Genomic DNA, 17,139 nt, shown 5'->3' on the forward strand with positions numbered 1-17,139 from the left:
TCAAAACCAAGAAGACAAGCAGCCTACTGGATGAATCCGAATCTGATGGAACAAGTAAAGAAAGAACTCGACAAGCTTCTCCAAGTCGAGTACATCTACCCAATTCAGAATCCGATATGGCTTTCACCACTGGTGGTTGTGCCAAAGAAAAATGGCAAACTTCGAATCTGCGTCAACTATAAACAGCTCAACGGCGCCACCGAAAAAGATGTCTTCCCGATACCATTTACCGACGAAGTTCTTGACGCAGTCGCCGGACATGAAATGTATTCCTTCCTCGATGGTTTCTCCGGCTACAACCAAATTCACATCGCCGAAGAAGATCAGCACAAGACAGCATTCATCAGTCCATGGGGAGCCTATGCCTATCGACAAATGCCTTTTGGACTCTGCAACGCCCCATTCACCTTCCAAAGGCTTGTCACCAACACTTTCCGAGACTACCTCACTGACTTCATGAGAGTCTTCATGGACGACTTCAGCATTTTCAGCTCGGAAGATCGACATCTTGAATGCCTGGAGAAATGCCTCAACAAGTGCGAGGAGAACAACATAGCACTCAACCCCGACAAATGCGCTTTCTATGTCAAATCTGGAGTACTTCTCGGCCACATCTGCAAAGACGGCATTCTCATCGACAAGGACAAAGTTGACGTCATCTCCAAACTCGAACCGCCGAAGAATCAGAAAGAACTTCGGTGCTTCCTCGGCAAAGTCGGATATCACCGACGATTCATCCACAAGTATGCTCACATCGCCAAACCACTCACCGATGGACTGAAACAAGATGCCCAATGGACATGGACGTCCGAACAGCAACAAGCATTCGACAATCTCCGACTCAAACTAACAACAGCACCAATCCTTGCCAAACCCGACTGGACACAAGAGTTCCACATTCATGTTGACACTTCCGACGTCGCCACTGGTGCAATTCTCAGCCAAACTCAACACGACAACCGAGATCAACCGATCTACTACGCCAGCTGACTACTCAACCCAGCTGAACGAAATTACACCACCACCGAGAAAGAAGCTCTTGGTATGATCTACTCACTTCAGAAGTTCCGACACTACATACTGTCAACCAAAGTCGTCCTTTTTGTCGACCACAAGGCACTCCTTTACCTCATCAACAAGCCGATACTATCTGGTCAAATATCAAGATGGTTCCTTTTACTACAAGAATACAACTTCGAGATTGTCCACAAACCCGGCAAAAATCATGAGCAAGCAGACTATCTCAGCCGGATCACCACCGGCGACAAACCCGAAATACTTACCGACAACTTACCCGACTCAAACCTATTCCGAGTTTCAATACCAGCAACCTGGCTCGATGACGTCTTCAGTTACCTCAACTCAGCAAAAGTTCCAGATCAGTACACTACGTCCGACCAAAAGAAGACTTTTGTTGCTAAAACCTGACGATACTCAATCATTGGAGGCACTCTCTACAAACTCGGAATTGACAACATTCTTCGCCGATGCATCAAGCAGCCAAACACAACTCAAATCATCAAGGAAGCTCATGATGGACCTTCCAGCAGACACTTTGCCGCTGACACCACCACTCGGAAGATTCTTCAAGCCGGCCTCTGGTGGCCAACACTCTGGCACGACATTGAAGAATTCTGCAAACGCTGCGACACATGTCAAAGACACCGATTACCACCAAAAACTTAGACTCAACAACTCAACCCAACATTCCCAATGGCACCATTTCAGAAATGGGGACTCGACTTTGTCAGACCCCAAGTCAGCACCCGTCGACGAAATCAGTACATCATCATCGCCACAGATTACACTACCAACTGGGCCGAAGCAATACCTCTCCGACATGCCACAGCGAAAGCAACAGCAACCTTCATCTATGAAAATATCATCACTCGTTTCGGCACACCACTCAAACTCATCACTGACAGAGGCACCCACTTCATCAACGAAACAATCGAATATCTCGCCACCAAGTTCAAAATCCAACACAAAACGTCAACACCATACTATCCTCAAGGCAACGGTCAAGCAGAAGCAACAAACAAAACACTGAAGACCATCCTCAAAAAAGTCATCAACGATTCCAGCAAAGACTGGGACGACAAACTTCTTGACGTACTTTGGGCCTATCGAACTGCGTATAAAGTCACCACCAACATGACGCCATTCAAACTCGCCTTCGGAACAGAAGCCATCACGCCAATCGAATTCATCGTCCCAAGCATGCGAGTCACCGTCAAGTATAATCTCGACACCCGACATGCAGTTTGAGAAAGGCTTCAGCAACTCGAACATCTCGACGAACTCTGACTCAATGCCCTCTGGACACTTCACGCCATCCAAAAACAGAGAAAAGCTCAGCACAACCGACAAGCATCCCGGCATAACATTCCCAAATACAGCGTCGACGATCATGTTCTCTGGTACCGAGGACCCATTGGCAAACTTGGCCGAAACTCCACACCAACTAGCAAGGACCTTTCAAAATCATTGAACTATACCCCAATGGCACCGCCAAAGTCAGCACACTCGCTGAAGACTTCACTGAGATCGTCAACCTCAACAAGCTTCGACCATATCACGTCGACATGTTCAGCATCAGCACATCAGCAAATTTCCAACCCAAACCGACAAACACCCCAACACCAACAATCGACAATCACCCCGGCAGACAAAGTTTAACTCAAATCAGTTCGACACAACTCAACTCGACTCAACACGAACTCATCCACCAACTTCAGCAACAAACAGAAGCAAAAATATATAAGTCCCAAGCCACCGTTGGATCAATGCCACCTGAGCAAATATCAACAGTTGAACTTGAGTTAACTTCATCAACAATATCCACCATTGATTTGCAATCAAGCCAAATCAAACCACATCAATTCCGTCAACAAATCTCTACCGTTCATCACCAGCAATCGAGCACCGCACGATCAGCCAACCAACAGTTACGGGTCTCAAGAACCCTAATGGGGCGAGCACTTCGATCACAGAAAATGAAGAGAAAGATGCCAGCTCATCCACCCCGGCGCCTCAGATACGTCATACACCATATTCCTAGGCTTCCTAGCAACGACACAACCACCTGGCTCAAGGACCACGGATTCGAGCTCCTCCACAAGGCCTTTTCAACACACCCTGATCAAAAACTAGCGAGGAAACTGGCCGCCTCCTTCAACACCAAGAACAGCACCATAACTGACGGCACCAACGAGATCACCCTCAGCCTAGCAAGAATCACCTCTGTTTTCAAAATCTCCAACAAGGGACTGCTCAAATTTTCAGGAGAAGTTCCAGAGCAAATCATCAAGGCCAATCGAGAAATTACCGGTGAGCTCACATGGGAGGACATCGAGGAGCAGCATATGGATCGCCTCAAAGCCCTCCTTCTCTACTACGAACTTCGCCCAACAGATCGCACCATCAGCAAGCGCACAGCAGAAGTCTACGGAGCTCTACTCGACGGCAAATGTGTGAACGTGGCTCATCATCTCCACGAACTCCTTCTCAAGCTTCTCGACCGCGCCGTCCTCACCACACTCAACAAGAAGACCATGCGGACAGTAATCTTCCCACTGCTCATCGCTCTACACCAAGCTCTTCCCAACAAGCTACCATGGACAACCCAAACAAACTCCACAGAACAAAGCGACAGTTCTGAAGAACACTCAGAATCAGAAGGAGCAACTCCTAGCAAGAAACCAAAACCAGCATCTCAACAATCAGGCTCAACTCACTCCAACAACACCAGCTCCAGCAACAAACACTCCAACAATTCAACTCCACTTCGCCGCCGCCTCACACACAAAACACCAACGAATCCAGCTCCAAAACAGCTGATCCGACAGCACCTCGTCATCAGCGACAATAAAGACAACTCACACCAGTTTCCACACTCACCCCAGAGCCCAAATCCACTCAAATCAGCCCCAAAACCGACAACTTCTCACAAACACATCAACATCGCCAAAGCAAAACATCAGCTGCTCACCCAGAACTCAGTTTCTCCACCAGCTGAGAACAACATTCTCACCGCCCCAACCTCCTCAACACGTTCCACAAAAGAAAACATTGACTACCTTCGCCAATCACTTGCAGAACACGGAACCATGCCTACTCCAGCAAATGCCACGACCAGCATTAACAAAACTTCTGCCCCTTCAACAAAATTCTAAGAGAAAAATTTGCCAATGGATACATTAATTTCAGCGCCACATCTAGGCCGTTCGTCCAGCATCAAACCAAAAAGCTCCTCTCCACCCACCTCAAAGAATCCGGCCCAACCACGTCACCCACATCCAACGAAGCAGATTAAGCCTCCAGCAACTTCAACTCCCGGCAAGAACACAGCGAACCCTAGCGAGATACACCAGGATCACGAAGTAGGAGCAGGAGCAGCAGCCATGCCTCAGCCACAGAGTCAGGTACGCCGTGATTACGATGAGATCAGGAAGGAATACGAGGATAAACTCCGCGACCCAAGCTACTGCACCCGTAAGTTGTTTGAAGCCCTCGATCAACGCATGTACCGCGAGCAAGCGAACCAATTCCCAACACCATCCGACATCGCACAGCATCTTCTCAAGCAAGATTCCTTCATATACACCTAGGGAGCAGTCAAGAAGGAGTTTTACGAGCCTTTAAACCACCGACTGGACACTCAGCTCGAGGAGATGAAGCAAATCTGCACTGACCTCCGGGACATCAGGAAGATCGTCTCCAAGCAGCCATCAACCCCATCAGCAGCTCACGAATTCACCTACAAATTTAAATATGAAGAGCTCAACACCCACTACTGGAAGCTCAAGGATGATCATACTGCCCTCCTGGCTGAGGTAGCCGACCTCCAGGAAGATGGGACAGATCCACCAGACAGTGTCCCCAACCACGAGCTTACACTCCCATAGCAAAAACGTCGCCTCTATCGACTGGAGCAACAGCAGCAACAAGCGATGGAGACTCACTATGTTCGCACTGAGGACGGTGTCTAGTTCTGTCAGGGGAGCAGAGTGTCCCAACCAAAAACAAGGTTCAGGGGACTCCGACTTTGAACCCAAGGCTGCATCGGAGCCATAGATTAAATCATGCACAGTATATAGTATATGTTAGCAATTAGAACCACTAGCCTTTCAAAGGGGGGAATCCAAATTGTGGATCCCTATCTCCATTCCATCGTTTCTCTTATCAATACACAGCATTCTTTTACTCGTGCTTCTTCTCTACCCTTGGAGATCGGGCCCTTTTCTCTTTTATTTTCTTACTAACAATAGATTTCCAGGGAAGAGGAGTTTTCACACCTCTTCATAAGGCGTGGTGAGTTGAGGGGTATAGGGACACCTATATTCCGTTGTCATGGGCTCTTGGCCGGGGAGGCTAACTTAGGCACACCGCTAAATGGGGGAATGCCCCCGGAGACATGGTCAACAAGTCATAGGATAAAAAAAAAAAAGAGACGTTCGATGTAGGCATTGAACTTCTTCTATGAGTGGTAGAGTTGTAAGGAACCGACTCCCCAAGATGTCGTAGGCTAAAGGATCCCCGAAAGCATGACCGAAATGACAAAGAGTTCATCGGATGGGACCGAGTCGAAGATCAAGTCCAAGACCGACTCTGAGACCGAGTTCGAGATAGAGTCCGGGATCGAGCCCGAGGCCGAATCGGAGACCGAGTTTGAGACCGAGTTCAAGATAGAGTCCGAGATCCAAATCGGGTCCAAGACCGAGTCTGAGGTCGAGTCCAAAGTCAAGTCCGAGATCGGGTCCGAGATCGAGTCCGAGATCGAGTCCGAGACCGAGTCCAAAGTCGGGTCCGAGATCGAGTCCGAGATCAAGTCTGAGACCGAGTCCGAATACTAATACGGGTCAAGGGGTGAAAGCCCAAAGCGTGCATCTCCCAGGGGGGGGGCTGCAGGGGGTTCCAAAAGTATAGTAGGGATAGTGAGGTCTAGAAACCAGTCTTGAAGGAACTCTCCAGTGGTGCTTCCAAACTGACTTGAGGTTGAGACTGGGGCCGAGGGGCCTTGGGTGGGAGTGAGTATGGGCTTGGGTGGTGCCAGAGGGGTCACTCAGGGAAGTGCTCAAGAGCAGCTCCCACTCCCGAAAGGGAAACCGACTGTGGTGCTCCCGGCTCATGTGGAGTGGTGCCCCACTTGAGTACCTTGTGGCTCATTGATCCTCGCCCTTCCTAGGGGCTTGGGCCTTCCCTTCGGGATGGAAGTGGGGTGGTAGAGGTACCCATACCAGGCCGTTAGGCCACGGTGTTTTGCCCCGATGTCCCAAAACAAGTGTTACACCCAAGGCTTGGGATTTAGAGGGTCTCATGATCAAGTCTTGTTGTAACAAGGGGTGTTAGGAACCTGGAGGCTTGGTGTGCTTGGCTGCTTGTGCCTGCGGGGAGTGTAGCCGAACCTTAAGTCCAATCTAACCTGGGGAGGGGGATTGGGAGAGATTTGGGAATCCGTGGATGGATGGCTAACGCTCTGTTGCTCGTGCAGTGAGTAGCTGAAACCAAATAGGACCAAGCAGGAGCTGGTACAATATGCGGGAACCTTAGCGAGGGAACTTAGCACAAGCCAAGGTAGTGTTGGTCGGATAGACGAGGTAAGCTGGCAAATTGGAAAGGAAAAATTTATGGCTTACAAAAAGGCTATGCCTATGTTGTGGGTGATGTTATGAACATAACTGGTTCTTGAGCCAATTCAACCATGGGGCAAGAAATTCATGCCAATCACGAATTCTACTACTTACGTAGATATTCTGGCTAGATTCCAACGGCAGGCTGAATTTTATACTAATAGACAATGACAATATCAAGGTTAGCATCAGTAATTTTTGCTGGCTGAAACCATGCTATGTGAAACCATTGTAGGAATTCAAAGATGCTTACGATGTCGTCAACTATGGAACAACAAAACTGTCAGCAACTTCCTTCGAGCTCCCAAGTTACAAGCTGGTGATATAGACTTGAGCTAGAGAATTCTGAGGATCTTGATCAATACTGGCTTCTAAAGGTAATGGAGCCAGTTCAAAAACTGCACCAAGAAGTAACAGGAATATAAAAGGATGATTTTACTTAACTAAAGTTATCTTGTGATAATATATATTAAGAACAAACATTTTTTCTTAAGCAAACTTGTAAGGGGACTGAGATAATAGTGAATATATCTAGAATATATTTAAATATTCTAAGATATTCTACTATCTAACACTTGCTATTCATTTAGATTAATCTTGTATTTATAATTTATAAACTTTCTTAAACCCTTTCTAATATATTCTTTTTTATTCTATTATCTAATGGTTGAGATGCAACAAGATTAATCTTGTGTTTGTAAACTACAAATATGCTTATAACTATAAACTTTATTTGATCAATTAGATTAATAAGTAAGAATAACACTACTATTAAGTAAACAAAACGTTACTATATGTAATGTGTAGCAATTTATATATATTGAAAACAAACATTATTTTTACTTTTCATACCACTTGCAGATAAATAATTATCTTTGAACAAGGTTGTTTAGATTAAGTGTTTTATTTATTCCAAAATTGGGTTAAAAAGTGGAGTTAAAATATTTTAAGTCAGCTAATAATTATAATAATATAATTAATTAATTATTAATATCTGTTTATCTATTTATTTTTTCTTTTAAAAAAGTATGAAACTATATATAGTAGATAAAAAGTTTATTAATTAAAATATACTAATTATGTGATTATATTGAGCTTGAAGCAAGAGGAGCAACTGCATGCTGCCCGAGCTCCCAAAACCGCGAGACCCCAAACCATCAACCCCTTCTCGTTTCGATTCCCCCTGCCAGCCCTAATTTCGTGGCATATTCTCCCGCGTGAGGCGGAATATTCTAAAAGTACACATTCGAAAAAAAAAAAACCCCAGCCTTTTGGCTGGTAATATAATACAAAGAAAACTGTACATTCTCTTCATTGTAAAAAATGTTGTGATGCCCCTGGAGCTATCGTTATGGGGGCAGCACCGAGTTTCTTCGTTCTTTAGAATTTCTTCCATGAAAACCAGTCGATCGATCATCGGTTCTGGAAGTTGAAAACTTTGATGCAGATGGCGAAGCACACCGCGAAGACGACGACGAGGCCGACGTGAACTCCGGCCACGACGCCCAAGAAGTCGTGCCTGAACCCAAAGTAGGACCTCAAGAAGCGCTCCACGGTCGTCTCTTCGCCGTCGGCCCGGAACAACGGCGTGGTGACATCTCCGAGCTGAGACGTGAGGAGGCCGTAGAGAGACCACGCCGGTGGCGAGGCCCAGTAGTACCACCTCCACCACACTGGAATCGCCTGAGAGACAAACCAAAGTGTTAGGGAATCGCAAAAGAAATGTGTGGAATTCATGAACTTACGGGTCGAGGGATGATGAAGCCAGAGAACAGGTTCCAGATTCCGTAGAATGCCGAGGATACGATGGTTGCAATCTGGTCGTTGGGTGTCAGCGCCACCGTCACCATGCCGTAGAGCGTGTAGTAGAGGAACGTCATGTACAAGAAGAAGAGGAACCACAAGAACTTGGCTGCTGTCCATTCCAGCTGCATCGTCGCGTACACAATGAGTCCATACGCGAAGGCTTGCACGAACACGTAGGGAATCTCGATCAGGACCTGGACGCACGGAGTTTTCCTTGATGAGTCAAACGAAATCTGAAGAGTCGGATGTATGCTTTACCTGAGCAAAAGCATATGGAAGGGGAGAGTACATTCCAGCGGCTCTTTCTCGATAGTAGACCGTTCGCTCGATAGCAACGACTGGCTGCACTCCTGATGAATTGCTGAACCCAATGAAGAGCACAGCAGCGTATATAGATCCCATCAGATTAAAGAGGTCTTGTTCTCGTGATCTGCTCACGAGAGAAAGGCAGGAGTCAGAACCAACGCTCGATTGAACTACACAGCGTTTACCTTTTGGAGCCGATGTCCCAAAACATTGTGCCAAATATTATCGCGACAACCAAGGTGAAGAACATGCGAACCAGAACGTAGTATGGATTTTTCCAGTATGACTGATGTTGTTTCCACAAGCATCCCATGACCTGTCCGAGGAACGACAGAGGGTATTGCGTTGGAAACCATATGTCCTCCGTGCCGGGAACCGGAGTGCTCAGCTGAGTAATAATAGCTTCATTGTGCCTAGACACACCAGTGGTTTAGCCAAGAAAGAGATAATGGTCAAGTGTGCTTACTGGTAGACTGAAGAAGTTTTATAGATGTCCGCAAAATCTACTCCCAGACGATTCTCCACGTCTGCAGCGGTAACCTCTAACATCCATGTAGCTGGATTGTATCCTTCTCTTATGTTAGGAACACCGCTAATACCCTGGGGAAATTAATCCATATAAATCATCTCAAGTCTGCAAGAACAAAGCAAGCGACTTACCTGGAAGTATTCAACAAGTTTGTGCGAGTTCTTTCCCAAGGAACCTGCGTAGATAACGCGCCCTCCGCGTTTCATCAACAGAAGCTGGAGAAAGCAGGCAGGTTTTCAAGAGAGTTTGCAAGGTAATAATCGCGTACCTCATCGAAGGCCTCAAAAATGTCAATGCTAGGCTGATGAATGGTGCAGACGACAGTGCGACCGGTGTCGACAGTGTTCCGGACCGTTCTCATGACAATTGCTGCCGCTCGTGCATCCAGTCCGGAAGTTGGCTCGTCCATGAAAATAATTGAAGGATTTGCAACGAGCTCCACGGCAATTGTCAGTCGTTTCCGCTGCTCGGTCGAAAGTCCATCAACTCCAGGGAGACCAACCATCGCATCCCGGAGAGGGTTAAGCTCTACAAGCTCCATAACTTCTTCCACAAACATCTGTTCCAAAACTCATCTTAGCAAACTTGACTACGAAAAACATCTCTCTCCTTACCTTTTTCGTCCCCTTATCAATGTCATCCGATAGTCGGAGCCAAGCAGAATAAACAAGTGACTCGTACACTGTAACGTTGGGTGAATGAATGTCAGTTTGTTCGCAATAACCCGAAATCCTAGCAAAAGTAGCCTGGTTTTTGGGATAGCCGGAGATGCGAATGTCGCCTTCAATGTAGCCACCAGTTTTACGCCCGGCTAAAACATCCATGAGAGTTGTCTTTCCAGCACCGCTTACACCGACAAGAGCCGTGAGAACTCCAGGCCTGAAGCTACTGCTTACGTCGTGCAGCAACTGTAATCTATTTTCTGTCACGCCTTGTTGCTTCATTTCCTGTTCCAAGTGCATTAGAACTCAATATCCTACAAAGGAAATGCGTAAAAGCATACCGCGGGCATGTCAACGTAGTAGTTAACATGATTGAATGACATTGCTAAAGGTTGAAACGGGAGTATCATTCCCCTTTTAGAATCGGCACCCATTCGACCAGACGTAAGCTCCAAATCTCCTGGCATTCGATGTTAGACCATATAATGAAATTTGTGATGGCGCCATTACCTGCATTAGAAGATCTGCCCGATCGCTTTGATTTTGCACGCACTGATCTTTCTGAGACTTCGCCGGTGCGGTTCACGTTTTGCTCTTCTAGTATTTCCTCAGACACTACGGCCTGCGGGTTTCCAGGAGCTGTTTAAATAGAAAAAATGAGTACCTACATGGAGAAAAGAAATAGATTTCTACGTACCGCTGAAGTAAGCGAGTGCCAAAGTGAAAACAACGTTGAAGAAAATGGCATAAGCCAACTGAGCACCAGTTCCAAGCCAATACCAGTTTTTATTGGGGAACAGGCCTCGAGACTCTAGAACTTGGTTGCCAATGGTGGTGGTCTGATTGGCATTTTCGAGAATCTGCCATCTTGATGCACTGAACTCGTTCACGGCAAGCGCATTCTGTGCGTACATCATGGGCGACGACCAATATCCCCAAATCCACCAAGGTTCAACGTCCTCTGGAAATTAAAGACCATTATAAGTTGTGCTACCTGAGTATAGTCAATGGATTACCTCTAGAAAGAAGAAAACCACCGAGGACAAGAACTATCAGCAGCGTGAAAGAGCCGAAGGTGTTTGCTACAACCATAGTCCGAGAAAGTGAAGCAATGAATCGGAAAAGACCTCCCGACATTTGATGAATTAAGAACATGAGGAGGAACTGCTGGAAGAACCTGAAACACAAACATAAAATATCAACACTTTTCTCACTTAACATCAATGTAACAGACCTGGCGGCACTAGGAGCAAATCCAACCACGTAGTACGTCATGCACACCCAAAGTGCTGATTCGAGCAGGGACACTGGAATTCGAGTGATCAAGTTAGGAAGAGAAAATGCCCACGCAGGAAATAGCATCTGGTCCCGCTGCTTGTAAAATACTGGAAGTCGCGCAATGGTCATTGACAACTCCGCAAATCCATTAAACATGACGATGATCAGGCCGAAGAATAAGGCTCCCATGTAGAGACTGCCATCGCCAACAGTTCTGTGATGCATTTCGGTCCGGAGAAACACAGTCATCGTGATTACGGCTATAACAATCAGCTGCATTGGAAATTTTAGTATCAGATGTATAGATTTTAGTCTTTGATAGCATACCTGACAACTTTTGAACACATAGACGAATGAGTTCCTCTTCATCAAAAGTATCTCCCGCGCCAAGAGAGCCTTGAAAAGCTCCCAGTTACTAAGAGCGTACTTCTGAGTGACAAGAGCTGCCGGATGGCTTTTACTCTTGTCGAAAGGCCGCGCCAATTCTTCAGCAATGTTCTGACCGACATGGAACTTTTGAAAGGCATCCGCGAACTCCTGGACAGGTATAAATCTGTATGGCATCCTCTTGTCAGCCCAATACTGTTCCTGGTCTTTCCTTGACGTGACTTCTTGCAAAAAGTCCGCGACACCTTTCCTCGGAGGACATTTAAATCCCTGCGTCTCGAAGAAATCCAACACGAGTTCCCGGGGCCCCTGATACACAATCTGCCCCTCCGATAGAAGAATCAAGTCGTCGAAAAGCTCAAACGTCTCGGGAGCAGGCTGGAGCAAGGAGATGACCATGGTAGCATCGAGCACATGGACAAACTGCCTTAAGCTCTTCACTATCTGAAATGTGGTCGAGCTGTCAAGACCGGTTGAAATCTCGTCCATGAAAAGAGACTTTGCAGGCCCAACGAGCATCTCTCCTGCAAAATAAACATTTGTCATAAACAAATCGTGACCAAAAAGCTTCCAGGCTTGCAAGTCTTACCTGTAGTGACACGCTTCTTTTGTCCTCCAGAAATACCCCTGCGCATGGCGTCTCCGACAAGTATATCAGAACAAACGTCCAAACCCAAAATCTGGAAGCGAAAAAATGCATGAGAACCGCGAATCCTCTTTGATCACGATCCAAAACACGCTTACCTTCAGCACATAGTCCGTTACAATGGAGGTCTCCTGACCCTCTATAGCCGACGCCTGTAAGAAGCTCGTAAGAGCGCTGCCAACCAAAAAGTGCTTATTACCTTCATGAACGCATCAACATCGGGATCCGGTTTGATCTTGGCGTTTTTCTCCCGTCTTGAAAGCTCCGTTATCATCTCTGACACAAGTTATAGGAAAGTCAATTCCACTTGCACGCCAACCCAGGACGTTGCTTACCATATCTGCTTCCCACTCCTTGACACCTAGAAGCAAAATCAAACGTCTCCCTCACTGTCAACTCCCCGCTATGCAAGTCGTGTTGGCTTATGTAAGCAGAAGTCCTTTGAGGCACAAATTCAGTCAATGTGTGGCCATTGTAGGTGACTCTCCCAGAAACCTGTAAAGTAAAATCTAAGATGAGAACCATCTCCTAAAAGCTAGAGGACTTCCTTGCCTTAAGGCTTTGGTCCAACTTTCCAGAAAGCGCCAGAAGCAGCGTAGTTTTCCCTGCGTTAGGAGGGCCCAGCAGAAGTGTCATCCTGTAGAGAAGTATGAGTACAAGATTTTTGCCGAAAGCTGCAGCAATTTCATTACCTGGAAGGCTTCACGGTACCACTAACGTTGTGCAAAATCGTGAGGACGTGTTTCTTAGAAGGGAGCAAGTGTAGCTTTCCCAAGATTTGCTGGAAAAACAAATCACAACATAAAAGTAAGAGCCAGAGAGCGATGAAAAGATTTTTTCGTTAATAATACGAACCTAGGACATGTTGATGACAAAGTTAAACAGCGTCGGTAGAGCTCGCTTGCCGACACGTACAGCAGCTTCGATTTGAAGTCCTTCGTACCTCACCTCGATTTTGGGAAGGTCTATCCCGACTCTGAGACAATTGTTCCAAGAGTGAGAAGAAACTCGAATCAAAACATTTCTACTACCTGTCGATCCTTTCCCGGAGCTTGCGGATGAACATCTCGTTCTCCGTGTCCGTTGTTGCCAAGAGCTTCTCCACAAGATTCCTCCTCTCCGTGAGGCCCAAGGACTTGACATCAATGTGCTCGTGGCGAGTGCTCCCATGCTCGCCCACGTTCTTGATTATGGCCGTCCGGAGGCGATCGTATGTGGGAAGCTTCTCCAGCGCGGCCCACTTCAGGGCCTCCTCATCGTCCACCTCCCTGACCGAGCTGCGCGAGAAGACATTTTCCGTCCACGATCGCGAGCTCGCCGCTCTCATCAGCTCCACGTCGGTCGGAAGCGCCATCGCTCCCCCCTTGTCCCCTCTTTCGCGACGATCCAATGCAATGTTTTCGGCAATATCTGGAATTCCGGGGCGAGGCGACCTACAAAATTCCACCCCCGATTCGACGAGCTACCACTAGAAGTCGATTCGATCGAGATCCAGATCCCAGATCCTGGCGCTACATCCCTGGATCGATCGAGCCGGAAGAAATGAGGAGAATGGAAAATAGTTTGGGAGCTAGGGCTTTATATAACTTGGACACTTGGCCTCTTTGGACCATGGCCGGAAACTTCTACCAACAAGCTTCTCATTTAGACGCTTCTGGGATTTGATCCGACGGTCCAGACGCTTAACTAGAAAGCGCACGTGATGCTGTGATTTCGTGACCCTCTTCTATGGAGAGTCCTCGCCAATAAAAACCTGTTCTAGACAAAGTAGGAGTGCTCTTCTCGACGCCGCCGCACACGCTTTGGCGTGGATGCAAAGTTTTCTTCCCGGGTTTTTGAGCGAAATTTCGAAATAGAAGCGTTGACAGGGGTGAATATGCTGCGTACACTAGTTGTTTCAACAATGGTGTTTGAACACCACCAATAGGATTGGAAAAAAAAATGGTGGTTGTTTCCTCGAATTCGACTGGAATCGTTCGGCTATTCAATGTGACCTGATCAAAGGTCTTTACAAATTGTAGTAACTTTTGATTACTGAAGAAATTTTATGTTTACTGGAGTTATTTTATTCAATATAATTCAACTAGTTTGGAGTCAACTTTGATTTGCGATCTTTGAGCAGCATTCAAGATAGTTTTGCTCGGTGGAAGGAGGTCCCGTGCTAATAATGTAAAACACTTCGGTTTACTAGCAGTTTTTTAAGTACAACTTGTGGTAGAGTTTGATCTCATTACTAGCAGCTTTTAAATACAATATGTGCTGTCATAAGATCTCGCTGCGCTATATGCTAAACATTCGCGTTTGCAAATCAAAAAGCGATTGAGATTCTCATCTTGTAAACTTACAATCTTTTCGTCATGTAGGGACCTTCTAGCTCATAGCCTAGTTTCCTGTAGTAGTGTCTAGTTCCCACTCCGGATATCACTGCCAGTTTCACGGATCGATGCTCCTTGCGAGCTATCCTCTCGGCTTCTTCCATCAAAAGAGTTCCATACCCTGTACAAATTGGAAGTAGCTTGAGACAATAGGATAAAGATGAAAACAAATAGACATGGTGTTGTAGCTTGTCGGCGTCACGGCCATGAACCGGCACCACAGTTCCATAAACGTGCAGCTCGCGAACTATCGAACATCTGTCCAGCAGATCGGGGCATGTAGCGTTGGGACCGCATTTTCTCATGCGCAGTAAACCCACCAGTATATCCTAGATGATCACTCTCAAGCAAGATAAGCATGATATGCATGAGAAAGACTTTGAGAAAGCTTTAGGCAAAATACCTGTCTAGTGTCTTCATAGGCCAGAAACGTCTCCCAGCCTTTGTTAGCACAGTAGTCACGCCTTACTAGCTCTACTTCTTCAGGCTTGATTTGATTGTGTATATCCTGCAAAAGAATCAGAATTATTAGTTGAATGTTACTTACTCGTAAGCATGTGAGCAAACCTGAATCCCAGCTTCTCTTGTCCTGACATCTCTACATTTCAAGCCCAAGTCCTCCATCCTCATCAACGCCAGCTCTCGCAGGTTTCCCTTCTCGACGCCCGACGTTACAAGAGGCATGGGGATATCACGTTGTATGCGATAGACCCGAGTCCAGGGAGGTACCAGAGACAACACTCGAGGAAATTGACACCGGGACGGGGAGGCGTTGTCCAGCAGCGGCTGAGCGAGGACGAGGCCAGGGTACGGGCAATTGCGGAGATTGTAGGGGCTATGGTGGAAGGACGCCGCAGCGGTGAGGACGTCGATCTCAATGCGCTTAAATCCGCTGCTTGCCGCCGCTACGGCCTTGCCCGAGCGCCAAAGCTCGTGGAGACGATCGCGGCGTTGCCAGAGAATGAGCGCGATCTCGTCCTGCCCAGGCTCAAGGCCAAGCCTGTGCGCACTGCCTCTGGGATTGCCGTGGTTGCCGTCATGTCCAAGCCGCATCGGAACCCACACATCGCCTATCTGTGTCTGCTGCCCGGGAGGCCCAGATTCGGACTTCGAATATAGCACACAGTCCTGGTATGAACCAACGAGCATGAGAGCAATTCGAGCAAGGTAAATTCTATAGTCTTTTTCATTTCTTTTTTTGCTAGCAAAAAAAAATTCAGGTACAATCCTTATATACAGCCATAGCGTGGATAAGGTGATCAAGTTTATGGATTCTCTTCTCTGTCACTGAGCAAAGGTGATCGCCACAGGTTGAATGTATCCTTATGGGAGGTACTTTCATGTCTTTGCCAGCAGAATACCGCGACTATTTTATCCAAAATCTCCATGACGCTCTGTCTGGTCACACCTCTCGAGATGTGGAGGAAGCCGTGAGATACTCAGAGCATGCTGCCATCAAGTGCATTGGACTGACCATTGAGACGTAAGCCTTGCGTGGTTTCTTTCAATCACCTGGTTTCTTAATTTCGTTTTTCTCGCTGTTGCAGGCGTCCCGACTACTGTCTGTCTCCTCACTTGCGCCAGATGTTGTCTTATGGCTGTACGCGGCTTGAGATTGGGGTGCAGAGCACGTACGAAGATGTCGCTCGAGATACTAACCGGGGCCATACTGTTGCTGCTGTTGCCGACTGCTTTTGCCTTGCCAAGGACGCTGGCTTTAAGGTCCGATGGCATTTCCTACACGAACTTCTTTCGCTGATTATGTATTTCAGGTGGTTGCTCATATGATGCCTAACCTTCGAAACGTTGATATGGAACGGGACATGGAAAGCTTCCGCGAGTTTTTTGAAAATCATTCCTTTCGAGCGGACGGCCTCAAAATCTATCGAACGCTGGTTATTCAAGGGACAGGTTTGTACGAGCTATGGAAGACTGGAAGGTTAGTGTATTTGCTGGTCTTTTCTCCGAGACAAAACTGATGTGCATCCTGATTGATACAGGTACAAGAACTATCCACCTGAACAACTCGTCAATCTCTCCACTGCCATTTGCTGCTAAAACCCTAACCCAAGAACCCTAAAAGAAAAAGTTGAAATATATTTTTGACCAGCCATCGCTCCATTCTAGCCCTAAATTCAAACCTGTCTTTTTTTTTCCTTTAAAAATTAAGTTATTTTGAAATTTTTTTTAATCAGTTTTAACAAGTCCATTGCTATTTAAATTTTTGGTTTGCTTAAGTAAACGTTATAGTGGGACCCATTTTCATTCAACAAAGCCTCAAAGAAAACACACCTTTCTAGTCGTAATGTCTACCAAACACGCCACACGCTCAGAGTCTGCTCCCCACCTCTGAGGTATCAATCTCCTTTCTCCCCAACCTCGCAAAACCCCTCCCTCAAGATGTCCCACCACGTCAGCCTGTTTGCCACGTGAACTATTCGCGATACAACCAAAAAATAGAAAAAGTTAGGGTTAGGGTTCGACAGTAAGGCTTTGCTAACGATTCGAACGGCGTTTA

General features: G+C 46.7%; 1 protein-coding gene and 2 pseudogenes across 2 annotated transcripts; 1 reads left to right on the forward strand and 2 right to left on the reverse strand.

Annotated features, from left to right (window-relative positions):
- Window positions 1-7,926: 7,926 nt before the first annotated feature.
- LOC9639083 (ABC transporter G family member 39) lies at window positions 7,927-13,033 on the reverse strand. 2 transcript variants are annotated; one of them, XM_024682344.1, is made up of 20 exons: window positions 12,939-13,033; window positions 12,799-12,883; window positions 12,582-12,741; window positions 12,446-12,522; window positions 12,345-12,398; window positions 12,190-12,280; window positions 11,541-12,124; window positions 11,170-11,486; window positions 10,952-11,112; window positions 10,633-10,896; window positions 10,446-10,574; window positions 10,277-10,395; window positions 9,888-10,220; window positions 9,542-9,832; window positions 9,405-9,488; window positions 9,211-9,344; window positions 8,930-9,157; window positions 8,697-8,868; window positions 8,378-8,632; window positions 7,927-8,315 (listed from the first exon to the last, which is right to left on the reverse strand). In XM_024682344.1, the coding sequence occupies exons 2-20, from the start codon at window positions 12,880-12,882 to the stop codon at window positions 8,046-8,048; spliced, it is 3,807 nt and encodes a 1,268-aa protein (XP_024538112.1). In that variant the 5' UTR covers window position 12,883; window positions 12,939-13,033; the 3' UTR covers window positions 7,927-8,045. The 2 variants fall into 2 exon arrangements, with proteins under 2 accessions (XP_024538112.1, XP_024538113.1); XM_024682345.1 differs by having other exon boundaries at window positions 8,046-8,315; window positions 10,952-11,486; window positions 12,939-13,026.
- Window positions 13,034-13,101: 68 nt separating this feature from the next.
- Window positions 13,102-14,918, reverse strand: LOC112348897 (annotated as a pseudogene).
- A 36-nt stretch (window positions 14,919-14,954) lies between these two features.
- On the forward strand, window positions 14,955-16,679 carry LOC9639402 (annotated as a pseudogene).
- The last annotated feature ends 460 nt before the right edge of the window (window positions 16,680-17,139 follow it).

This window comes from Selaginella moellendorffii, unplaced genomic scaffold, assembly GCF_000143415.4.
Source record: "Selaginella moellendorffii unplaced genomic scaffold, v1.0 SELMOscaffold_34, whole genome shotgun sequence".
In the NCBI taxonomy this organism is placed as follows: domain Eukaryota; kingdom Viridiplantae; phylum Streptophyta; class Lycopodiopsida; order Selaginellales; family Selaginellaceae; genus Selaginella; species Selaginella moellendorffii.

Bases quoted from the DNA above. Each gene is read 5' to 3' on its own strand.
- LOC9639083 (XM_024682345.1), bottom strand. From the start codon at position 12,882: ATGACACTTCTGCTGGGCCCTCCTAACGCAGGGAAAACTACGCTGCTT. The intron at 10,897-10,951 runs GTAATCCATTGA...TTTAATTTCCAG, and splicing joins TGGTTTTCTTCTTTCTAGAG to AGGACGTTGAACCTTGGTGG. The intron at 8,633-8,696 runs GTAAAGCATACA...CCGTGCGTCCAG, and splicing joins TTCCATATGCTTTTGCTCAG to GTCCTGATCGAGATTCCCTA.